The sequence below is a fragment of the Archocentrus centrarchus genome, chromosome 1, assembly GCF_007364275.1.
Source record: "Archocentrus centrarchus isolate MPI-CPG fArcCen1 chromosome 1, fArcCen1, whole genome shotgun sequence".
NCBI lineage: Eukaryota > Metazoa > Chordata > Actinopteri > Cichliformes > Cichlidae > Archocentrus > Archocentrus centrarchus.
In genome coordinates, this window is record NC_044346.1 from 9727150 (window position 1) to 9751307 (window position 24158).

Consider the following 24158-nt stretch of genomic DNA (forward strand, 5'->3'; position numbering starts at 1 on the left):
TGTGTGTGCACGCATTCACAGCAGGGTGAAGGTGTCTAAATCTGTGAGGATTAATTAAAAGGAATGAGGAGCAGCTCGGGGCGATGGAGTGAAGGAGAAAGGGATGAGTGAAACAAGGGATAAAGTAATTAAAGCATCGCAGGGAGGGAGGAAAGCAGTGAGGAGCAGAGTCCCATGACATACAGAGAAGATATTGAGACATCTGAGAAATGCCCCGTGTCAGTGCATGTCAGACACACAAATCTTTGATTTGACAAGTGTCACAAGAAAGCTCATAAAACGGAGGGCAAAGGGAAAATACTAAGAATGGCATTTAACCAGAAACTTAAGACCAGAAGTCAAGAAAAGAATAAATCAAAGCATATTAACAGACAAAGATTGAATCATGCGCTAAAAATCATTTTCAAGATGAACAGTTTTCTGTAAATGTCCACTCACTGTGACAGACTTGGAGCTAAAAAAAAAAAAAAAAAAAAAATCAGAAAAAAATGAAAATTAAGGATTTTATTATTAATATTTGTAAGACTGAACAGTGGGAAATTGAAAGGCAGTGCATCACTGTGTTGCCAAATAGAAAATAAAAAAATAATTTGATAAACTAATTAGTGTGCTTCCTCTCACACAACAAGCTGAAGTGAACTCAGCTGTTCATTTTTGTGTGAACAGTCACAAATCTCTAATGGCTGAGAGGAGAGGATACCTGAACTAATGGCATTTGCTAGCTGACTGCACAATGCCTAAGCGAGGCTAAATGCAGTACGGGATGTGCTTAAGAGACACAGATACACTGACTCGCTGTTTCTATGTCATTCTTCAGAAATATGTACAAAAACTCAGCAGTTTATAGTTAAAGAAAGCAAATTCAGCTTCAAGAGACTTAAATTTCACTAAATAGCAGCTAAGCTGATTCATTTCATAGGTGTATTTTGTTATTACAGAGATACTTAATAATAAATCCATTTGTGTCAAATGAGCATGGATTTTTTTCAGTGCTTGCTTTCTGCACTCTGGTGTAATGTATGAGTGATTTTGCTCCAACCATCACAGCAAGATGTGGGGAAACCTGCCACAATCAAAATGGGGTGGGTCCATAAGTTTTTGAACAATGACACATTTGTGGATATTAAAGCAAACAATCAAGATGTGATTGTTTGCAGACTGCAATAATTGTTTTGAAATTACAGTCACTTTTGTACACAGTCTCCCATTTCCAGAGGCTCGGTGGACTTGGATTGTTTGATATATAATCCACTGTGATGTGTGCTGAATATGAAAACAGAGCTGGTCTGAGACACCAGGTGTGAGTGCAGTTTTGTCACATATGTGAAATGGCAGTGATCAAGCCATGCTTTGTTGCTCTTAAACAATATTTTCATCATATTTTCCCATATTTACAACCCTGAGCTTGAACAATCGTGTGTTGATCATGTTGGGCTTGGAGCTTAGAGCACTAAATAACAATCTAACTCCAACTTTTACTAAAATACAGGGAAGAGAAAGAAGACTTCAGAAACGATTGAGTCTCTGCATGGACCGACTCACGAAGATGGAGACGAGAGTTAAAGAAAAGGAAAGGTGACATGAAACAAGAGCCTCCTGTCAGATATTGTGCTAATGTAAGTCCACTGTGGCAGCGACACCACTGGGACGTCTTTGTTGTGGGCTTTTTCAAGATTTCCTTTGTGTCAATATATGATATCAATCGTAAAATATTGGCTTTATTAAAGAAGACAAATTATTATGTCTGTGTAATGTGTATGAATATACAGATATTGCTAATATTTCATTGACACCTGTGCCATTATTGATTCTCTTTCTAGTTTTTAATAACTGCCTTGTTAATTAACTGTCTTCACACAAAAGCAGGCCTACACTGTTTGTCTTTTTTTAATCTCAGAGTCTCAGTGTAGAAACAGCAGAATTTAGACTTGCACATGACTCAGGTGTGCTAAAACTCCACAGCTATGAGTCTGACTCAATGCTCTGCAAATGCACAAATACAAGCACTGATGCTAGGAAATGTTTGGCTTATAGGAATCTGGAGTTTATCATTTGTAACGAGTTCTTAAATGGAAGCAATTCTCACTTCCCAGTTTCAGTCCGCTACAGAGGCTGGAACAACTCTATGGATTCATCCCCAGCACCACGGCTATAATAAAAGATAGAAATGGACCGACTTTACAAGCAGTGAACACATTTAATAATGAAAACCATCTCAGCTGATCGTGATCCCAGCTGTTTGTAATTAGCACAAGCGTGTCTGTAAAATATTTTCCATCAGCACACCTGATAACAACGTGGCTTTGGTCACCTGTTCAAACAATCTTTACATGCAGCCTTGATTTCCTTCTAAAATAATCTCTATATCATTGGCTGGGACTCTGCAGTACAGCAGTTCAAAGGCTTTTCTAATCACACCATCTTTCTTGTGACTATTTCGCATCGCTTCATCTAACTGCCTCACTCTGTGACTTTATTTCCCTGACAATCCCTGGTGAGATTTTTTTTTTTCCCCCTGCGCTACTGTCTCAAAGCTACATCATATCCTCAGGCTGCGACTCCCATCACGGGCACGCACACACAAACACGTGTGTGCGCACGGCTTTAAAAAAAAAAAAAACTGCCGGGGCTTCGACAACATGGAACACATACATCAAAGAGGGACCAGTTACCATGGAGATCTGTGTGTCTGAAACACCGACTGCTGAAGTTTGCCTTCAGAACAGACTGCGTAAGAGAGGGTGTGTGAGAGACAGAGCGGACACGCCGAGGACTGCGAGGACTCCCGCAGTCGGCCGGGAAGGAAAACTAAGATACCGGCCTCACTGTGAAGTGAAACACTCGAGCTGTGAACAGAACATTTGTGTTTTAAGAGGCCAAACGTTCAAGCAGACACAAACACACGCAAGCACGCACGCCTGAACAAAGGTTACAGCGATTTACAAAGATTACCAAAGGTTATAGATACAAAACTGGAGCAGCGGTGCTCTGGGACTGAGGCACAGTAACGTGGAGCCATGATGAGAGAGAGGCAGACTCCAGTGATGTTAGCACACAAACTGCTTTGCTTCAGCACCGTTCCTACAACCGGACGCTTTGGTTATATAATTTATAACTTTAGATTTACAGTCTGAAAACTCTCCACTTTCAATCCTAGAGTAAATAAATAAAAAAAAATGCAGCCCGTGCTTTAATTTTTTTTTTTTTCTGCACTTAATTCTTGGTGCACCTCAAACAAGTGCTCTCAGCTTATTATTGAAGATATGTTGGATTCAAACCTTTTTTAAACGATGGCACATATTAATCTCACCATTTTCACTTATAGTTGGTTCATTTGTAGCCTTAAAGTCTACGAACCCTGTGAGGCTGCACTGAGGCACAGTGGTGCCCGGAGCTGACTGCTAACATCTTTGTGCTAACATGCGCACACTGACAATGTCATGACACTACCTCTGTAACACTAACATTTGCTAATTAGGACTAAGCAGACAGTGCAGCCCAGGCTGATGTGACGGTCATTAGTTAAGCAAATATTTGACCATAAACCAAAGCAGTGGACGACTTGAATTTATGTCCAGATGATTGAGCCAGCAGACGTGCAAGTATTTCAGGAAGGTGGTCAGGGGTTGTCTTCTGGGATCCTGAATTTCTGCCCCAAATCAAACATTTATCTCAGTCTAGATATCTGCAATGGACTGACAGAAATAGCAATATCCCCTTAAGCTAAATTTGGCCTGAAATAATAGGGGTCTCCAAAGTTATTCACTTCCAGCTTCTGGGTATCTTGGACATCGGAAAGTTCATAGCGATCTACCCAGATGTTGGTGTGTATTAGTGCTGGTTTTAGTCTTAAAGCTGGCAGCTTTCAATGAGTCTTTTTTATGGTCCAATGCATTTTCTTGTGTTATTTAACAAGATGTGTATGTTCAATGCATTCAATTATTCCCTTTTCACATTGAGCGTCAGGGTATGTTTCAGTCTACCTCTCAGGTACTCCTAACAGTAAACGGGCCTGTCATAACCTTGTTGCTTTCATGTTTCTAGTAGAAAGAAAAATATCTCCTGAAGTAAAAATACTGAATGCTGCTATTTCTCACGTTTGTATGCCCTCCAGTGGCTCATCTCAGAATCCTTGACCATTTACACCTCTTGGATTGACGGAAAACTAATCTTAACGGACTAATAGACATTACTTAATCAATCTGATTGCGAAAACAATCAGATCAAAGGTCATTTTCTTTTTGTATTTACTCTCTAGCTGCTACACCCAGCTAGTTTTGCATTAGTGACCATCAAGCCATGGATGCTGGAGGGAGCTGAAAGAATGTTTCTCCTGCCAAAACAGCAGAACTGACCATCAGCCAATAAATCATGAAAAGAAATACAGTGATGCCAAACAGAAATGTCCCATCAAAAACAGCTTTCCCCGTCCCTCCAATCACAGCTAAACGTGCTGTGTCTGTGTGACAGTGATTTATAAAGTATTAGTTTTTGAGTTTTGTGTTTGTGTGTAGGTGGCTTTAAAAAAAAAAAAAAAGCTGGAAAATGAACTGTGGGATAAAATTCTGATGAAAAGGGCTCAGAAAAGGGCTGGAAAAGATCAAAGCACTGCTGAATAACTGTTGCTATTTGAAGAATTGGTTAAATTAATAAATGAATGAAAGGAGCATGTTTGGTTCTGTTAATGTTCCACAAGGTCAGATACCTGCCTGCCTAAATCACTGGAAGCTTCCTAAACTGTACTTACACTGACACTGACTCATAAACCATTCTGTTTACGAGTACAGATGAAGGGGATGAGCCATTTTTGCCATTTATAATTTGATATACTAATTACATGTCACACGATTGCACACTATAAAATGCAATCATGGGAGAAAAAATACACATTTTTTTTATGACTAAAAGAGGTGCATATTTTAAATGAACATGACCCAATGGGCCATATGTTCAGCAGCACTTGTTAGATTTATTTTCACATTTCTCTTTCCTTGTGCACAGAAGAAAAAAAAAAAATCAAACCAAGTTAATCAAAGGTCAGGGGAGATTTTTTTTTCTTTAAATCAGCTTTATTCAAATACTGACCTTATCAATCTCTATTTGCATATTCACATGTTGCTAAGAAGTGTTTTTAACTATATCTGACCTTTATGAAAACGACAAGGTTCTGTTTACGTTGGAAAACATGTAGGAAACAACCAAGGTGACATTAAGACACCGTAAATACAAATATCACAGGTTCCTCCAACAAGGTGACATCAACCTCACCCAGCGCAAAAACAGGCAGAAGGGAAGGAAAAATTCTGTTTGTTTCCTCAAGATCAGAGGTAAGCATCTAAAAAGACAAACCTGTGCACAAAAACTAAGGACACAACTCAACAATGGAGAGAAGAAGTGCTATCCCATTCATCTTTTCATTTGTCAATCCAATTAAAGGAAATCGATGCTTCCTGGCTTGAGATGCAGGGTGGGGCTTTATAGTGACCTCATCCAAGCAAGGAGCTGCATACTTCCTGAATGACAATAATGCTCCTCTCTGAATGCAGAATGGGTCAGAGTAAAAGGTTTACACCTACGCCATCAGACACATGAAAGACAAGAAGGCAAAGACAAAGTAGTGGGCCCTCTGTTGTCATGCCAATGAAAAGATAAGAAGCACAATATTCAACACTATTATTTTTCTGACCTTGAAAACATTTGTCTCAACAGCTAGTGTGATCTTTTAAACATTTATATCCCAATTCCAAAAAAGTTGGGATACTGTGTTAAATGTTAATGAAAACAGAATGCAATGATTTGCTAATCTCATAAACCCGTATCTTATTCAAATAGGAAACATTTCAAAAGTTTAAACTGAGACTTTTTACCATTTCATAAAAAATACGGGCTCATTTTGAATGTAATGGCAGCCAACATATCTCAAAAGTTGACTAAAAAGAAACAGCTGGAGGAACGTTTTGTAATTAGTTAGGTTAGCTGGCAGCAGGTCAGTAACATGACTGGATATAAAGAGATGGTTTCTCCAAGTTTCTCCAATCTGCAAAAAAAAAAAAAAAATCCCAAAAACCTCCATCTACAAATTGTGGAATCATTTCAGAATGATATTACTCAATGTAAAATTGTAAAGACTTTGAATATCTCATCATCTACAGTACAAAATGTCATCAAAAGATTCAGAGAATCTGCAAGGGACGAGGCTGAAAATCAATACTGGATGTCTGATCTTCTGGCCTTCAGGCAGCACTGCATTAAAAACAGGCACGACTGTGTCATGGAAATCACTGCATGGGCTCAGGAACACTTCTAGAAATCGCTGTCTGTGAACACAGTTCACTGTGCCATCCACAAATGCAGGTTAAAGCTTCATCATGCAAAGAAGAAGCCAGAGTAGAAAAAAGTTTTTTTTGTTTTTTTTTTTTACACAGCTGTCTTCTCTGGACTCATTTAAAATGGACTGAGGGAAACCGTTCTGTGTTTTGATGAACCCAAATTTGAAATTCTCTTTGGAAAACATGGACACCATGTCCTCTGGACTAAAGAGGAGAGGGACCATCACAGTTCAAAAGCCTGCATCTTTGATGGTATTGGGGTGCATTAGTGCCTATGGAATTGGCAGCTTGCATATCTGAAAAGGCACCATCAGTGCTGAAAGGTATATAAAGGTATTCCAGTGAGCAGACAATGTCTTTTTCAGGGAAGCCCTTGCACATTTCAGCAAGATAATGCTAAACTGCATAATACGGCTATAACAAGAGCATGACTTCATAGTAGAAGAGTCTGCCTGCTGAAATGCCCTGCATGCAGTCCAGACCTTTCACCATCTGAAAACATCTGGAGCATTATGAAATTAAATATACTAAAAGAAAAGGCCCAGGACTGCATTTAGAATCCTCTATCAGACAACAATCCTCTGACAAAGGTGCAGCAGCTGCTCTCCTCAGTTCCCAGATGTTTACACACTGTTAAAAGAAGAGGGGATGCTACACAGTGATAAACACGGTACTGTCCCAACTTTTTTGAGATGTGTTGCTGCCATTAAACCCAAAATGAGCCCATATTTTTCTTAAAATGGTACATTTTCCCAGTTTAAACATTTTATGTTTTCAATGTTCTATTCTGTATAAAATATGGGTTCATGAGATTTGCAAATCATTGCATCCTGTTTTTATTTACATTTTATGCAGTGTCCCAACTTTACTGGAACTGGGGTTGTACGTGAGAACAGGTGTCTGCTGACTGATGACAATGAGAATGTGGGGAAATTAGGACGAATCAACACTTAAAATTTAAGAAGTCTGATGATATCAGCAAATAAAAGATTGTATTAAGTTGATTCTCCTTGTGGCCAAAGCCCAATATAACTCATTTGTCTCAGGGTTACCACCAATCATGTGTGTAATGGCCCCTTTGCCAATTTAACTGGCTTAAGTGGTATTTCCAATTAAGTACTTATTTTTTATTATTATTATTATTGTGATATGACGTGAGGCGGGTGAATTGTGGTTGTTTTAATGATTTTAAAAGTAATGAGACAACAAACTCTATCTCTTTAGGAAACAAAAAACAACTCAATTTAGACAGTCATATTGGAAACTGTTGCTGAAAGAGGGCCTCAAGTGACTTTATTAAAGTATTCACGCAGTAATATTAATGGTGCATGTAATTGTTACCAATTCCAAGTTCTCATTTAGCACAGCTTTCATCAATATCATTAAGTGGCTTATTGTGCTACAAAATGGAAGAAAAACAAAAAAAACAACATCGCACTGCCGTATACTTAAATTCACCTTTAAAAAGGCAACTCTTTGGCTTTTGGAATCACAGTTTCAGACCACAACACAACAACTGTTATTTCTTTCTCAGAAGTGAAGCTCCCTGACTTCTCATTTCCATCTGATGAGCTATTTGTGTTATTACAACTGATTGGCACAGCTGTCTGAAAGTTTAGACTGGGGGGGCAGAAGATAATGATTAATCAGTACTCCTCACCAAATCATATTCCAATTCCCTAAATCGGCTATGCCTGAAATACTTACAGAAAATTTCACCATTCTTGGACAAAGCATGCTGCTTTGCACTGAGTCCTGATTCTGGCTGTACGTGTGTGGATGTGATAGATGGCTCTATATTGAGGTGGTGACATGCAGTTCACAAATCAGTTGACCTCTGCCTCTGCTCTTCACTGCTAATGAGTAGACGTTTCTTCTGTATACCTCTCTGTCTAGTTCTTTCCTCCCTCTGCTTCACTGCATCTTTGTCATTGCGATTAGATAATTTGAGTAGAAATCTGTGTATTTGAAGACATTTCACTGTCACTTATACCTTTGCCTCTTTACACACACACACACACACACACACACACACACACACACACACACACACACACACACACACACACACACACACACACGCGAGAAATTCCACAGGATGTCATAGCTATTGATTGGTGAGGGTGAAAAACAGAAGGCAAATTAATTGAATAATCAGAAATATGCAGATTAATAGCTTTCAATTTAAATGCAGATTTCGTCTTTTTTCTGGAGCCGGGAAGAGGATGAAAAAGAGAGAGAGAAAGAGAAAGATGGTGTGGAGTCCCCACTGTAATTGAATCAGCAACCATTCTATACATATTTATATTTTAATCAGCTTTTTGTTTACAGATTTTAAAAATGCTGTTCATGTGACTGAGCACTAAATAACTAATGGCAACATACATCTGACAAAATGGTTCAGTGAGTGCTATGATAAAGACTTTGGCTAAACAACGGCGATTAACCTGATTCTCAGCAGCACAAATACATAAAACATGGAGTTAGTTACAGTTGTTAATAGGAGACAAGATGGAACTGGATGAACATTCACAAGGACAGAAGTGTTTGTTTTGTTTGTATTTGTTGTCATTTTATACTTCTCTCATCTTTGCCTTTGCTTGAGTCAATTTGCAGTCAGAGATAAAATACTGCTCTGCCTCGCTCACTTGCTCTAATGTGTGATTAACTGGCCATTAATCACCTAGTTAGGTTGGCATGATTCATGATTTGAATATATAACAGAAGGAACAGAAGGAACCTATGAACTGGGCAGTTGTTTTTACCATTAAAATACCAAGCAATGAATGCCAAGTGAGGAAGAGAAAGGGTATTTATATGCGGTGACAATAAGCTAATCCCAATGCAAAACGTTATATGCAGTAAGCATTCCAGATAAGACGCAAAAACAAAACAAACTGGGTAAACAAGATTTTGCTGTTTGAATTCTGAGTAGTTCAGCAATTGGTGCATTTCTCTACATTATAATATAGGAACTGGCAGTGACGCTGGGTTTGTTACCAATATATGTACGGTTGGGCAGACATGTAAAGCAGCTTCTTGGAATCACTAAATTATCTCTCTCTGCCTCGCATGCACGCACAGTTAAATACTGCCTGGACCTTGTTTGGCCATTTATTCATGAAATTGTATGTATATAGCACATGGACCTTGTATTTATGTATACAGATACTGTTTAGTTCAGGTTACAAAAAAGCTAAGTGTCCAGTTCATTCATACAGTTTCTAGAGGTAAAATCAGTTATGTAAAGAGTATAATGATGCACAGTGGGTCTAAAATTATAGTCGCTTATTTTAACAGTGCAGTTCTTGAAATTGCAAGAGCACAATAAAACTGGAATATTGGCTGCATTAGTGGGAACATACGCCATCCATGCAACTCCTTTATCACTTATTTAATTCAGGGTTGCAGGTTGGGTGGAGACTATCCCAGCAGTTATAGGGTGAAAGGTGGGGTACACCCTGGACAGGTCACCAGTCTGACTATCCAATTTAAAATCCCCAGTTAACCTAACATGCATGTCTCTGGAACATGGGAGGAAGATGGAGTACTTAGCCAGCTGGTTTAAACCATGAATCTTCTTGCTGTGGATCTTAACCACTGAACTGTGTCGAAAGTGCGGACCTCAAACTACATACTAGATTTTAAATTGTGTTGACACACCAAGTAAAACCAGAGTTATGATCAATCATTCACACCATGCTTTTTCCTGTATATTGTACGTGTGACGCACATATGGTGCAGGAAGAAACGGGAAACGGGATATTTGCTCGCGAGCAAAAAATAAATAAAAGTCACGAGATTTTAGTGTGTTTGGAGTGTATAGTTAGTGTGTTGTGTAGTCATGGACAAGGCAGATACTAGCCCAAAAAGCCACCAAAGGCAGACACAAATGTAACTGTTGTCTCCAGGTGTACAACAGGAGTCTTGTGGTGGACAGGAACTGTTTTTTTTGGAGGGGCACAAATAATTTGTGCCACATCGTAGGTGACACCTGCTTGTTCTGTAAACAGTTGTACAACCAAAGCCTGAGACATTACCTGCATTTTAATGTGAACCATTGTATATAACTTTGTTGTTTGATAAATTTGTACATAAGTTTTTGAAAATTACGTCTTTTGATTTTCAGTTATAAAAATAGTTTGTTAAACATGCGGTTTCACAAAAAAAAAAAAAAAAAACTTTTTTCTACTCTGATTTTATGTTATTTGTGTGATTTTAGGTCCAATGTGTTAACAAAGTCAAAATGAAAAAATAATGTATAAAGAAGAATAAAGTAACACGTGAGGTTGTGCTGAAAACAATGACACCAAACAAGGTAAGGTAGACGTGTTTGTGAGACGGACAAAGTTTAAATTAGCTAAAACGTGTTCTGGGGGCGGGGTTTGTTGTGCCTGGCACCACTTGTTTTTTTGCATTCAGCAACTACTGATTGCAAGTAGTTGCAGTGGCCAACTAGTCCCTCAGAGGTTGCAGTAAGCTTATCCTCTGGGCAACCCCTTTTACTTGCAAGGTGACTCTGTCTCCAAAGAATTGTTGTCTGACTGCAATCACTCTCAGACAGACTGGCAAAAGTTTACAAATAATCACTGTAATTTACAAACGCAGACAGATTGCTAACATGTTGCAATCAGCTGGAGTCTGTGACCACTTGCAAACTCATTCCACCACTGTTTCATAATGAAAACCACTAACTACATAAAAAAGAAATCAATTGGATTCAGAGCATAAGATTTTGCACGGGATTGACACAGTCCTGATGGTTTACATCAGAATTCCCTACAAAGGTGAGCGCTGCACTTTTTTCCCCCAACTTTTTGATTTGCAGTAATCCAGCGGAGCTGCCGTCTGTGACATCCCACAGTTATGAAGAGCATCTCTAGAGAAATATTATGTGCACGGTTTGTTGGCCTCGCAACTGATTCTCAGTAGAAAAGTTGCAAAGCTTACATGAAAGCAAAGTCTTGTCCAACTGAACCCCGATAGGCCCTTAAATATGCAGAGATGTATTTGTTATTTTTTAACAGTTATAAATTTTCCTTAAATTCATTTAGCCCTGAAACACAGGTTCCCATAGCACTCCTCAGCCTCAGGGATCTGTTATGTGGAACCTCAAGACTGTTAGCATAATGAACACGAGCTCCTGATTTAATTAGCAAATAAGAAAAGTATAAGCACGGCTTATAAATAGACTTGGGAACAAAAGCATAACTCTAGACTGAGCCTCTAAATCATATTTGCAAGTATTACTTCTATATCTATGCCTCTTAAGGTAATTTCTTTTTTGTGTAGGTGGCTAATTACAGGTTTTATAAAGTAAAAACAGTAACAGTCACAAATACATAAGAGCAAGCAGATAAGCTAGGTAACCTTTCATTGCAGAACAGCAGCACAGAGAATATTTACATTTATATTAGCCTACATTACCCACACTGCAACTGGACTGATGATAGTTCAGAGATTCTGGTGTGTTCTGCTAGCACTGGCAAATGTAGCTTTTAGCAGCTATCCTAAAAATGAAGGGGGGAATAACAAAAGTCCTGTAAGCTACACCGTACGTGCAAACAGACAAATATCAATGGGGTTGATGTCAGTTCGTTTTTCTTGTGTACGCAAGTTTCCCAATCCATGAGGTCATGCACGCACACCTAAACGGCTTCTGCTACACAGCAGACATATTGCTCAGAAGTGGATGAATAATTATTTTTGTAAATTTTCGAAGTACGAATGTCATTAACTCACGACCACTTAGCACTGGCCTTCATGTGTCATCTGCTGTGAGTCCGTGGCAGAGATGAAGCAGCCGTCTCCGGCTCAGGAATATTCATGACCTCAGGTGGACTTATGTGTGGTTGTGATGTATCATGTTACCATGGAGACAGCAGACATATGCTCCGAACATCGACCGGAGGAGCTAGTGACGCCAACAAGAGCAGGCACGCAAACGTGCACGCACAGACACACACATACACACACCCGCATATTCACATACACACCCTGAGGGCAAGCAGGACAGGAAACTGTCAGGAGAAATCACAGTCAACATTCTCTTCTTTCTCTGGGATTTTCACTCCGAGATTCCTCTCTGAAGGCTTAAGTACATACAATCCACTGAAAAAGTACTTAATTTATTCTCTCTTGTATTCCCACCAGCCTTTGTGTTTACTGTTTATTAGTGCTTTGCTCGTGTTTATCTTTATAGCTATCAGCGATACATCATTGAGTGTTTTGTTTCAGTCAGTGAGCAAAGTGAAATTCAGTCCCAGCAAGCCCTCTTTTCCCAAAAAAATTCAAACACCCACTCATCTATCCTTTTCACTTTCATATTCATTTTTTATGGCTCTCAACTCCATCTTGTCCACACGAGCAAGAGCTCATGTGTACACACACTCAAAAAAATTTAAATGAAAAAAAAAAAAAACTGTACAAGAGGAACAAAATACATAACATACAGTTATTTTTATTGTACAAAGGGAATTATCTGACTGTACTGTCCACACAAACATTTCTCCACAAAATGTGGCTCAGCAATAAAACATTGTTTTATAACTAAATTAGTGTTTGTTTGTTTTTGTTTTTTTTTAAAGACCTTGTTTGATCAGACTCAGCTAAAAACAGATATGCTGCAGTATTATAGTGGCTACAGATGGATGAGTACTGATGTTAAGTGAACAAATCCGACAACTGAAATGTGGTAAATTAAATTTGCAATAAGCTGGACATAAGTGCTGGAATTTAGGCAGGACATTTATTGAAGTTGTACTGCAAGTCCCATTCTTCCAGCTTATCAATATTTTGTGAGGCTGAACGGGTTTTAGCTGAATATTTTTTAACCCACAGAGCAAAGTACCACACAAAGCTTAGAATTAAAGGTATCACTCTTTTAGGGTTTTGATTTGATTATGCATTAAATTATAAAATATTCATTTACATTACCATCAATGTGAAAACAGCAGTAATGGTCACACAGGGCAGCTTTATATATAACCACAGACTGTATATTATACTATACATAGCGAGTGATGGCACTCATTACTCCACAGTGGAGCTGAACTGCAGCCTAGAGAATGGATTTATGGTTAATGGCATCGTATTTTATTTGGAACCAGGACTTTCCATCTATGGAGGGGGGAGGACTGGCACTTGCAACCTGACTGGCTTACAAAATTAGCATGTACAGCATCACTGTTTTTTTTAGATAGCGAGCTAGAGGCCTCATACATTCTACTTAAAAGTAAAATTGGAAACCATTGAGAGAATAAATAAATGTTACCAAATAAACAGGATATTGTAACCTCCTGAGGGTGTGTTAGTTCAATTAACTGAAGGACAATCCATAATCTCATTGAACTAAAAAAAAACCCAAAACATTCAAACAAGTTAAAAAAACAGGAAAACTCTTTGGAAAGTTTATTGCCAACTTCAATGACAAATGGCAACAAAATTACAAACCACAACTAAATAAAAGCAACGTCCAAGTGACTTTAAATCACTGGTGAATGACTCACCTGGCCTGCTTCACCCAAATGTCAAGTCAATCACTCCAGGCGAGTCACGTCAGTTAAGCTGCCCATGCCTCCAAATGCACTTTATTTTCAAGGCCTAATATATACTTAAACCTTTAACCAGCAAGAAGCCATATATAGTAACTTGACTCACAACATAAAGTGAAATAGAGTCTCAAACGTAAAACAAAAAAGTTTAGTCCATATTCACCACCACAGTGGATTTTAGATTGAACAATCAATATAAGATTGAAGTGCAGACTTTCAGCTTTGAAGCAGCCACTGTGTGGTAGGGCTGTCATGATGCTAGTTTTTTAAACATTTGTCATACTTAAATGTTCAAGATCAAACTAATTTAAACATGACTTCATTTATTAAGGGACTAAAGCGATCCAAACCTACCTGGCTCTATGTGATGAAGTAATTACCCCTACACCTAATAACTGGTTGTGCCACCCTTGGGCACAACCAGTTATTAGGTTTTATTGAGCAATCACGCGTCTGCGATAAACCTCAATCCTTCCAAAAAGTTCAACATTTGTCTCGTCAGTCCACAGAATATTTTCCCAAAAGTCTTGGGGATCATTAAGATGTTTTTTGGCCAATGTGAGACAAGCCTTTGTGTTCTTTTTGGTCAGCAGTGGGTTTCTCCCATGGTTTGTTAAGTCATGAGCACTGACCTTAACTGAGGCAAGCGAGGCCTGCAGTTCTTTACATGTTCTTTTGCGACTTCCTGTCTCTTGACTGTGGACTTTAACAACGACAAGCCTACCTCCTTGAAAGTGGTTAGATGTTGTAGAGGGTTCTTAACCATGGAAATAATTCTGTGGTCGTCTACTTTGTCTTCTGTGGTCTTTCAGGCCTTTTGATGTTGCTGAGCCAGGCAGTTCACTATTGATTTGGCCATTCCTAATATTTTTACAATTTCTCTCATAGATTTTTTTTTTTAGCCTAACGATGGCCTCCTTTAATTGCATCACATCAACAACACGTCTTTGGACCTCATATTGAGAGCTCCAGTGAGCAGCTACCAAATAAATAATAATTAGGAAATGTTAGATTGGTCATTTTCTAAGAGATACAAGAGACAGAGAAGGCAAAATGTGAGCATGAATCATGAATATGACTGTTCTCCAACTGTCCTCCTTTTTAACATCAGCTGTGTCAATATTTTTTACACCCTACTGGGCGCTGTCAATAGCACTGTTGTAGACGATGAATACAGACCTACCATTCCTTTTAAAATAAGCACATTTTCTCTTTATTCTCTAATCAATAAAAATGGTTTACAGGAAAATACAATATCCCAGGTCCTTATCATTTTAAGTATAAGTCAAAAAAAAAGTTTATCTATTCTGATTGGTCAGAAAAAAGAGTGAAAGATAAAAGAAAGAAATGCCTGTTAATGCCTGTTATCACTGGGTGGTAATGTTTGACACCAGTAACCTTTGTGGCCACTGGCCCAGCTGGGCTGAGCTCCTTACAGCTGTTGCAACCAGCTTCCCTGACAGTCACACTCTGCCTTAAATTATTTTAAAATGAAGCTATAACAGAAAAATGAATAAACTATTCAAGCTCTGATGGCTCACAATCCGTCTTACACACCCTCACAGGCAAACACATTTGTGTGGCGTTAATCATTCCCCAGTGGCTGATAAAACAGAGACAGGTCATTAAGACTCGACAGTGTTCATAAACTGTACTTTATTAACTGTCCTCTTCTTTCGCCCACTGACACACACAGACACAAATTATTTTGCTTTTTCAAAAGGCACTTTTTCATTGCTTCCACTCTGTCTGCATATCACCTACCCTCACCCGTTTCCCCATACATTCTTCATTCCCTCCATCTCTCTTTTGTGAGACGGTTAATTGGGAGTGTGTTTTAATGAGCTGGCCCTGAGATTCTATCTTTTCCTTTCATTAGGAAGGGGAGACAGGGGAGAGCACGTCAAGGAAGTGAAGGAAGAGTGAGAGAGAGTAAAGGAGTTAAGGAAAGAAATGAGGGGGAAAAAAAAAGTCAGTCAATAGAGAACATCGAGAAGTTTTTAGTAAGTGCTGTGGAGAGCTCTGTGCGCGTTTGTTTATTTGTTAATGAGCTAATCAATAGTAGAGGTGTGTAAGCCCAGCAGTGGGCCTGCTTCGGGAGATTACTTACAGAGACACACAACTTGTAAGACTTGTTTATCTACAATGTTCTTCTCTTATTTTTTAAACTGGTCTGACTAAACTGAAGCTGCTCAACTCAAGTTTCTCAGAGCACAAATTAGGACAACACAAACCTCAATCTCAAGGTTAATCACAACAATTTGTGACAAATGTACAGTTTTATTTGAACAACTGCACAGCTGCATTAAAATGAAAGTAGACATATTAATACAACCCCTTCCCCCCTAAAAAAGGACAGGAGAACATCTGCAGCAGGATTTGCAGCCAAGTGAAAATTATTCACGCATACACGAACTATTTGTCTAGTTGTTTTAGGCCTTTTGGACTTTGGACTGTGAACTCTTAAATTCATAAATGTTAATATAACACTCGGTCTTCTTCTTCAGGAAGAAAAATGCTCAAATAAGTCAATCACTCACACTCCTGAGGTGTTTATCTCTGATTAGCAGAGCCTCATAAATATCTAATCACTGATGCTAATCAGCTCTCTCACCTAGGGGTGAGCTAAAAATATAAAACACATGCAGTAGCTACACTAAAGCCAAAAAAGAAATCTATACCCTATTACCTATCTAAATAATTAAGGCATCACAGGCTTAAAAAACTAATGTAACATTAATCCGTTATTAGTTGACAACATTTCTGCATAAACTCTCTACAATGAGGATCATTTTTCACCACACTGGTTCTTGTTTGTGGCACTAAAAGAACCACACAGTTCCAGTCAATTTTGATGCCTGCAGCTTTTGATTTCCTTCCATTTTAAGGCCAGCTGTTAAGAATTACACAGTCAGGCTTCAGACTACTTGGTAAAACAGATCAAAAAACGCAGCATTTTGGTGCCAGCATAATGAGATTCCCCTTGACTTTGAAGTATACAGTACAAACATACAAAAACAACTGACAGCAAATGCTGTAGAAGTATTATTAACCCATGAAGTTACTGCAACAATAAAATCAATGACTAAAATAACAGTTATAAAACACAATACATGAAACATATTTTCATGTATGGTCTGATCCAGCTTGTTCCAGTGATGATACCCTGGTTGTGGGTACCTGCCGAGAGCAGGTACCGGTCCGACACCAGTGTTAAATTAATAATCTGCATCCCTCAGTGTGAGGAAGAGACTGGGCATCATTCCTGAAACATCGAGCTCGACTTAAACAGCTTTCCTAACTTTGTAAAATAAAATCTAAGAAATGAATACACCCAAATTTACAAATGTTTTGATATTTATTAGTGAAATATAAATGAAGAAGGGCCCAGGATAAATAGAGTGAAACAAATAAATAACGTATTGTTATTCATCTAATTTCTTTGCACTGGTCTTATTTGGGATCCAAGTGAGAATCATTAGGCTGCAAACTGCTGTCATATCGGTGCATCCCTACCATATATGAAAACAACAAAAAGATTTTCCTCAGTCTTCATGAGATCAATTTTCTTGAAATTTCACACTCACAGCCTGACTGAACAACAGACGAATACCATCACACACCCTACAGCCATGCCACTTAGACGAAGGGAATCCTCCTGAATCCAATGAGGAAATAAAGCATAAATTTTGCATGTTGCGATGCGGCAATTAATTTAAATAATTAAAAAGAAAGGACTTTTCCCTATGCTAATCTGTTTTACAGTCAAATTTAGCAGTGATGACACAGAGGAAATCTTACAGACACAAACTCTCACTGACATTAGCAGTAACGGGGGACAGACAGAAGACCTCTGGGGGTGTACTGTGGTATCTGGCACCGGGACATTAGCAGCAAATCCTTGTGGGTGCTGTGAATTTCTTTTTACAGTTTCATTTCTTTATGTTTATGCATTTACATGTTATTTAAGTGAAGCAAAATGAGTCTAAAGAAGCTCAATTTGAACAACAGTATATAATATATAGGTGTGCTGTTTTTCTGGTAAATCCATATGATAGCCAAACACTATATGTCACATATGCCACAAACCAGAGCAAATATCTAAACCGCTGTGTTGAAATGATTCAACTCATAAAATTCTTGAGGAATCCCTTATAAATAAATTAATATGTTTTGAACATTAAAAGCATGTACTTTATTCTAATAGAACCCAAACATAAAACTGAACCTTTAAATAAGCAACATGTAGCCATTTAAAATACTGAACTATAGTAAGGTTAAAGAGCTGACAAAAATTAAAATAAAATGTGGAAAACATTTTAATGAGTGTGACATACAGTAATGAATGCATGAGACAAGAAAGAGCGCGGGGAACGTGACTGCTGCAGGTTAAACAGCTTACGCTATAGGAGGGGGATTTGGGTGCCTCTTCTAGAGGGGGATATTAGCAGGATTATCTGGCAACCCTGTTGCTGAGGTGAATAACATTAGAATCCTATTTGTAAAGACTTCTATGCTTCCTGTCCCAAATCCCCCATTTTATCTCCCCCCCTCTCTTGCTTCATAGTACAATTAGTCCACTTTACATTCTCATACCCCAGATTAAACTCACACACATGCTTGGAAAGCCAGTTATATGCACACGCTGTGTTTATGTGTACTAGTGTGTATGCTCGTTTAAACATGGATGTAACTGTGTGTATGTGTGGGTTTTGATCTTTGTATTCCATTAACAGTACAGGCCTCTCTGCTCCCATAAGCCACTGTTTGTCATACACACTCACAATGCGGCATACTCTGAATACTAATACTGAAGGTGTTAGCAGCCGTTTTAGGTATGCATGTGTGGCTTTGTACATCTGTATACACGTGCACCCGACAGCGGGAGGGTGAGGTGGTAGCAAGTGCTGCGCGGTGTGACAGAGTGTTGAGACTGGAACGAGTATGTGTGCATTTGAGTGTGACAGTGCGCGGCATGAGGGCATTATGACTGTGCGTGAGTCTGTGTATGTGTGTGTGGATTTTATGGACACACTCTGAGGTTAATAAATATTGACAGTGAATTATCTCTTCTGGCAGGGTCGCAGGTGGTTTCAATGGAGCAGACTGGACAGAAACAAAAAGAAAAAAAAAAAAAAGTATGTGCATGAGAACATGCTTACCCCGGTCCCATTTCATATTTTACCTTTTTCAGCAGCATTCAAGAGAGTCCTTGAGCAAGGCACTGATGACCAGTCGCAATCATCCAGCATGTGACCACAATAATTACCTGCCAAGATAATAAAGCTGGCCCTCTGCCACCTTGCCACTATGGATTCTCCAGAGCTTCTGTTCTAGCTAGGGGCTCCCTATCATAACACAGCAGCAGCAACAACACGGAAATGAGCTAATGTTACACAATCGGGCTAGAGAGAGAGAGAGATAAATAAAGAGAGGTAAAAAGAAAACTACAGGATGGAGAGATGACAGGAAGGTGAGAGACCGAGTAAAGACAAACTGTGAAGGAGGCACAACTGTTTTTTTTTTCTCTGTAAAGCTACTTAAGAAAAGCACTTTCTAAAAAGCCAAGAAATGACGACAAATTCAGCTTTTATTTAGCCCACTCAATAAGAGAGTTGTGATCAATTAATGTAAAACCCACCCTGTGACAGTGCCCAGTCATCACTCTCTTCCTCTCTTTCACACAGACGCTGCCAGTCTTCCACACATACAAATTCAATCCACAAAGTGAAGAGTCTCTGTTGGCACAGTGTTCGTCTCACTGCATCGCTAAGCCAGGAACAAAGCTGTAATGTGGCACAGTGATGTGGCACCTTGCAAGGTCAAATCTAAACTTCCTAGAGCATTTCTGTAAGAGCTCCCTGGGACAGATATCAACACTCACACAGATGCCACAGCCTGTAGGAGTTTTGTTGACAGTGTGCCCATTTTAACTTCATGCTGCTGTTTAATGATGCACACTGAGGCTAAAAGCTACGTGCCTCTATATCTGATCAGTTTAACTGTATAGGTAAAGAGGAATGTAGGACTAAAAAAGATGCTGATAATACGGTTATTTATATATAAGACTGGATATCTGTGACTGTGAGATAGGTTCAGTTGGTGTTTTTTCAGGAGTTTATGTATAAATTTTACTTCCTGTTTCTGTCTCTGTGAACACAAGGCATTTTTTTTTTATTTAAATTAAAAGTATTGCGACATTTGAGCGCATCCACAATCCCCAGCATTAGATGAACTCTTCATACCTTTTTGAAGAGCAAGGAGTCATCCATGTGCTCTGCGTAGACAGAGGTGAGCCGGTATTGGTTCTCAGTGGTTATATCTATCTGGTAGCCGGTCAGGACGTAGCAGACTGTGCGAAACTCCTGTATTTTTTTCTGGAAAACCTCTTTGAGTCTCTGGTTCCTCAGCTCTGAGCTCTCCATCTGCTTACGCAAATCTACAAGACACAAAGGTTTGAAGAACGTGTCAAATATTCTGATGCCAGCTGGAAATGTGCAGAACGCATGGCTGGTAGTTTTGTAGCATCATAGTTATTTAACAAATGTAACATTTCTGGAATAGCTGTGGCAACTCAAATTAGTATATTAAGCCGCATTAAAATATTAGACATTTTCTAAGACTTTATTTTATATAAAAAAAAAATTAGCAAAATCATAAAAATAAAGATTCAGTCAATTTAAGTCAAACTGGACTTTGGACACTCAGCACAGGAAAAAACTACATGTGGAAGATGGTGACTATTGCAGCTGCCACAATAAGTCGAGCCAGGGTGGAGAATCGGATAAGGAGAGTTGAGCATGGAAGTACTTAACATTTGAGGCAGAGGACGAGGGGGTGATAACTGATTTCCAAAAGGCAACATGTGAATGATTCCATCTCGCTTTTCAGACCAAGGGAGGACATAATCGCAATCTAGCGAAGCACCTAAAAGACCGGCATCTAGTTCTGTTCAGTGCTCAAAGCGAATGCTTTTCAATTCAACATCCAACGTATTATCCTTCTCATGGTAACCTGAAATACAAGTTACCATTTTGTTTGAGACAGCTGGCACTGCTGTCGTGAAAACGACTATGAGCCATAGGCTAAAATGTTAGCAATGGCTAGTATTTAATGTAACAAATGTTACAGCACATAGTAACATTAATCATCCTAACATTTCTGTCTGTGTCCTCTCAACAAAATATAATCCTAACATTTTAAATTCCACCACCAAAATGTCAGTGAGTAAAAATAAACAGCATAAACTCTTATTAAAAAGTTATGTTTAGCAACATGGGATTATCATTTTTGTTTTGGTATCTAACTGCGTATAGGGAATTAGGTAATCATGCACAGTTTTCGGTACCAACTACAAAATATCGTGACATCCCCAGATACCAGCATCAAGAAGTTCTGAATGATATCAGTCTCTACCCTACTGCAATCCATCTGTTGACTCAGGGCCTCCAAAGTACTATAATGCAGAGTACAGTGGAGTCTAAAGCAGTCAGCTGCATCTCCTAGCTGGGAGCAGAGATAATCATGAAGGGGAGAAACAGAATGGGGCTTGACTTTAATTTGTTGAAAATCAATTTGGGATAATTACTTTAATTTGGAGACTTGATTTGAGAAGTCAGAGAAATTAGTTTGTCGGAGGAAAAATGAGTCGTTATGGGGGTAATTATTTACAATGTGATCACTACAGGGAAAAAAAAGTTAAACAGGATATGCATACGAGCATATGTGTATTCATGAATATTTTGCAAGAACACAAGTGGTGAAAGGAGTGCGGAGAACAGAATAACCACAAAGAGGCAAATATTTACTTTTTGTGGTTATTTGTACCAATCTTCTCAACACGGTGGCGTTTGTAAACCTGAGAAAATGTTTAACAAAAAACGAGATTATGAATGCAGATAGGAACATCAGGAAGAGTATCAGAAAATAGTTTGTGGGGAGATGACATAACCAAGGCAGATAAAATGCTTACTTAACACCACTGAAAAGCTTGGTGTTTGCTACTGATTTTTTTAAAGGTTAAAAGCATTTCTGTTGCTCAAATGTGAACCTGCATTGTTCAGGGTTATATCTTACTTAACAACCAGTCCTTTTTACTTTTTTTCAGTCAACATCAGTCAGTCCAAAATCTCTATTCTTTTAAACCATTATGCATAGTTTCAAGAGCAGTTGGACATTTTCATTCCCCTAACTTCTAACCCTGCTGTGATTGATAATTATTTCTACTCATAATCCTTCTCTTCATAGCATATAGCTCGGCCGGTTATATTTTTATCTGTCATTATTATACAAGTGAATGACTAGAAAGTATAAACTTAAGAGTCTGGGACTAAATCTGCCAGTGTGTGTCTACGTGCCTGTCTGTCTCCTGGGTGACTGGGCTCCTCTCAAGTGTCAGTCACTGCGGTTAAATACTGTTTCAAGACTTCAGAAATGTGACAAAACTGTCACTTTATGACAGCCATCAAAATGCCCTGAAAATGGCTGGGAATTCTTAAGTTTCCTTCTCCGTGCAGACAAGTGGACACACAGGATTGTGGACATGTCATTATCTGTGCAATCACAAAGACAAATACATACAAATGGGCACACAAATGTGTCAATGTAAATGTTGAGTTACTAAATCTGAGTAATAGTAAGAATAGTTTTCAAACCATCTTTTACATTTTTGGTGACTTCTGTATTTCTGTCTTGATTGGTCTCTACGGGTCTGTGTATATGAACACAAAAGCTGTCAGCTGCTTAGGGAGCATCTTATTTATATACCACCCACACTTTTTAATCAGAGTATAGCATCGAGTCAGTTAAACCTCTGGGATATTGATCTGATCAGTTAAGTAGCAGAGGGGGCTTTTAATCAGTTTCAGCTGCTTTGGTGTTAATGAAATTAACAACAGGGGCACTAGAGGGGCAACAATGATACAACCCCCAAAACAGGAATGGTTTTACAGGTGGAGGACACTCACATTTGTCCCTCCTCATCTTTTCTGACTGTTTTTTTCAGTAGTTTTGCATTTGGCTAGGGTCAGTGTCACCGCTGGTAGCATGCGGTGATACCTGGACCCTACAGAGGTTGCACCTGTAGTCCAACTCCTCCAGGATGGCACATCAATTATGTGCCATTGCCAGAAGGCTTGCTGTGTCTCCCAGCACAGTCTCAGGAGCATGGAGGAGATTCCAGGAGACAGGCAGTTACTCTGGGAGAGCTGGATGGGGTTGTAGAAAACCCTTAACCCATCAGCAGGACCGGTATCTGCTCCTTTGTTCAAAGAGGAACAGGATGAGAACTGCCAGAGCTACAAAATGACCTCCAGCAGGTCACTGGTGTGAATGTCTCTGACCAAACAATCAGAAACAGACTTCATAAGGGTGGCTGGCATTTTCTAGTGGACCCTGTGCTCACTGCACCGTGGAGCTCATTTGGCATTTGCCATAGAATACCAGAATTGGCAGGTCCACCCCGGCACCCTGTGATTTTCACAGATGAGAGAAGGTTCACCCTGAGCACATATGACAGACATGAAAGGGTCTGGAGAACGTTCAGCATGACTGGTTTGGTGGTGGGTCAGTGATGGTTGAGGGAGACATATCCATGGAGGGACACACTGACCTCTACAGGCTAGGAAATGGAACCCTGACTGCCATTAGGTATTGGGATAAAATTCTTGGACCCATTGTCAGACCTTACACTGATGCACGACAATGCCTGGCCTCCTGTGGCCAGAGTATGCAGGCAGTTACTGGAGAATGAAGGAACTGATACCATTGACTGGGCCCTACACTTGCCGGGCCTAAATTCAATAGAACACCTCTGGGACATTATGTTTTGGTCCATCTGACACTGCCAAGTTGCACCTCAGACTGTCCAGGAGCTTAGTGATACCCTGGACCAGATCTGGGAGGAGATCCCGAGGTCACATCGGCTTTTCCCATTGAGATCTGATGTTTTCAAAGTGCTCCTTTATTTTTTTTTGAGCAGTGTATATTTTTACCTCTCATTTTCAGAAAAAAATACTCCTAAAGTTTGCACTTGCATCAGAAGCAAAAAGAATAAAAATCTGCAGTGATAGAAATTTACAAAGAGTTGGCCACCCCCCAAAAAATTACTGTGCAAAAGTCTTGAGCCACCCCTCCTTTCTTTATATTTTGCTAGGAAAATGGAAAACAGGTCAGCTGAGACATCTGATCAAATGCACTTTGAATTACCATAATTACGCGACCGGTTGTCCAATCGGAAAAATTCATAAGGCTTCTGAAAGCTGAGAAATTGCACTTC

The 24158-nt window shown here is 39.1% G+C and overlaps 1 protein-coding gene across 1 annotated transcript in view; it reads right to left on the reverse strand.

The window, feature by feature from the left end:
• The window catches only part of mad1l1 (mitotic arrest deficient 1 like 1), an 88234-nt gene that overhangs the window by 1854 nt on the left and 62222 nt on the right, over positions 1-24158 (reverse strand). The window contains exon 18 of the mRNA XM_030735816.1: positions 20128-20321. Coding sequence (XP_030591676.1) covers positions 20128-20321 — 194 coding nt within the window. The remainder of the gene's footprint in view (positions 1-20127; positions 20322-24158) is intronic.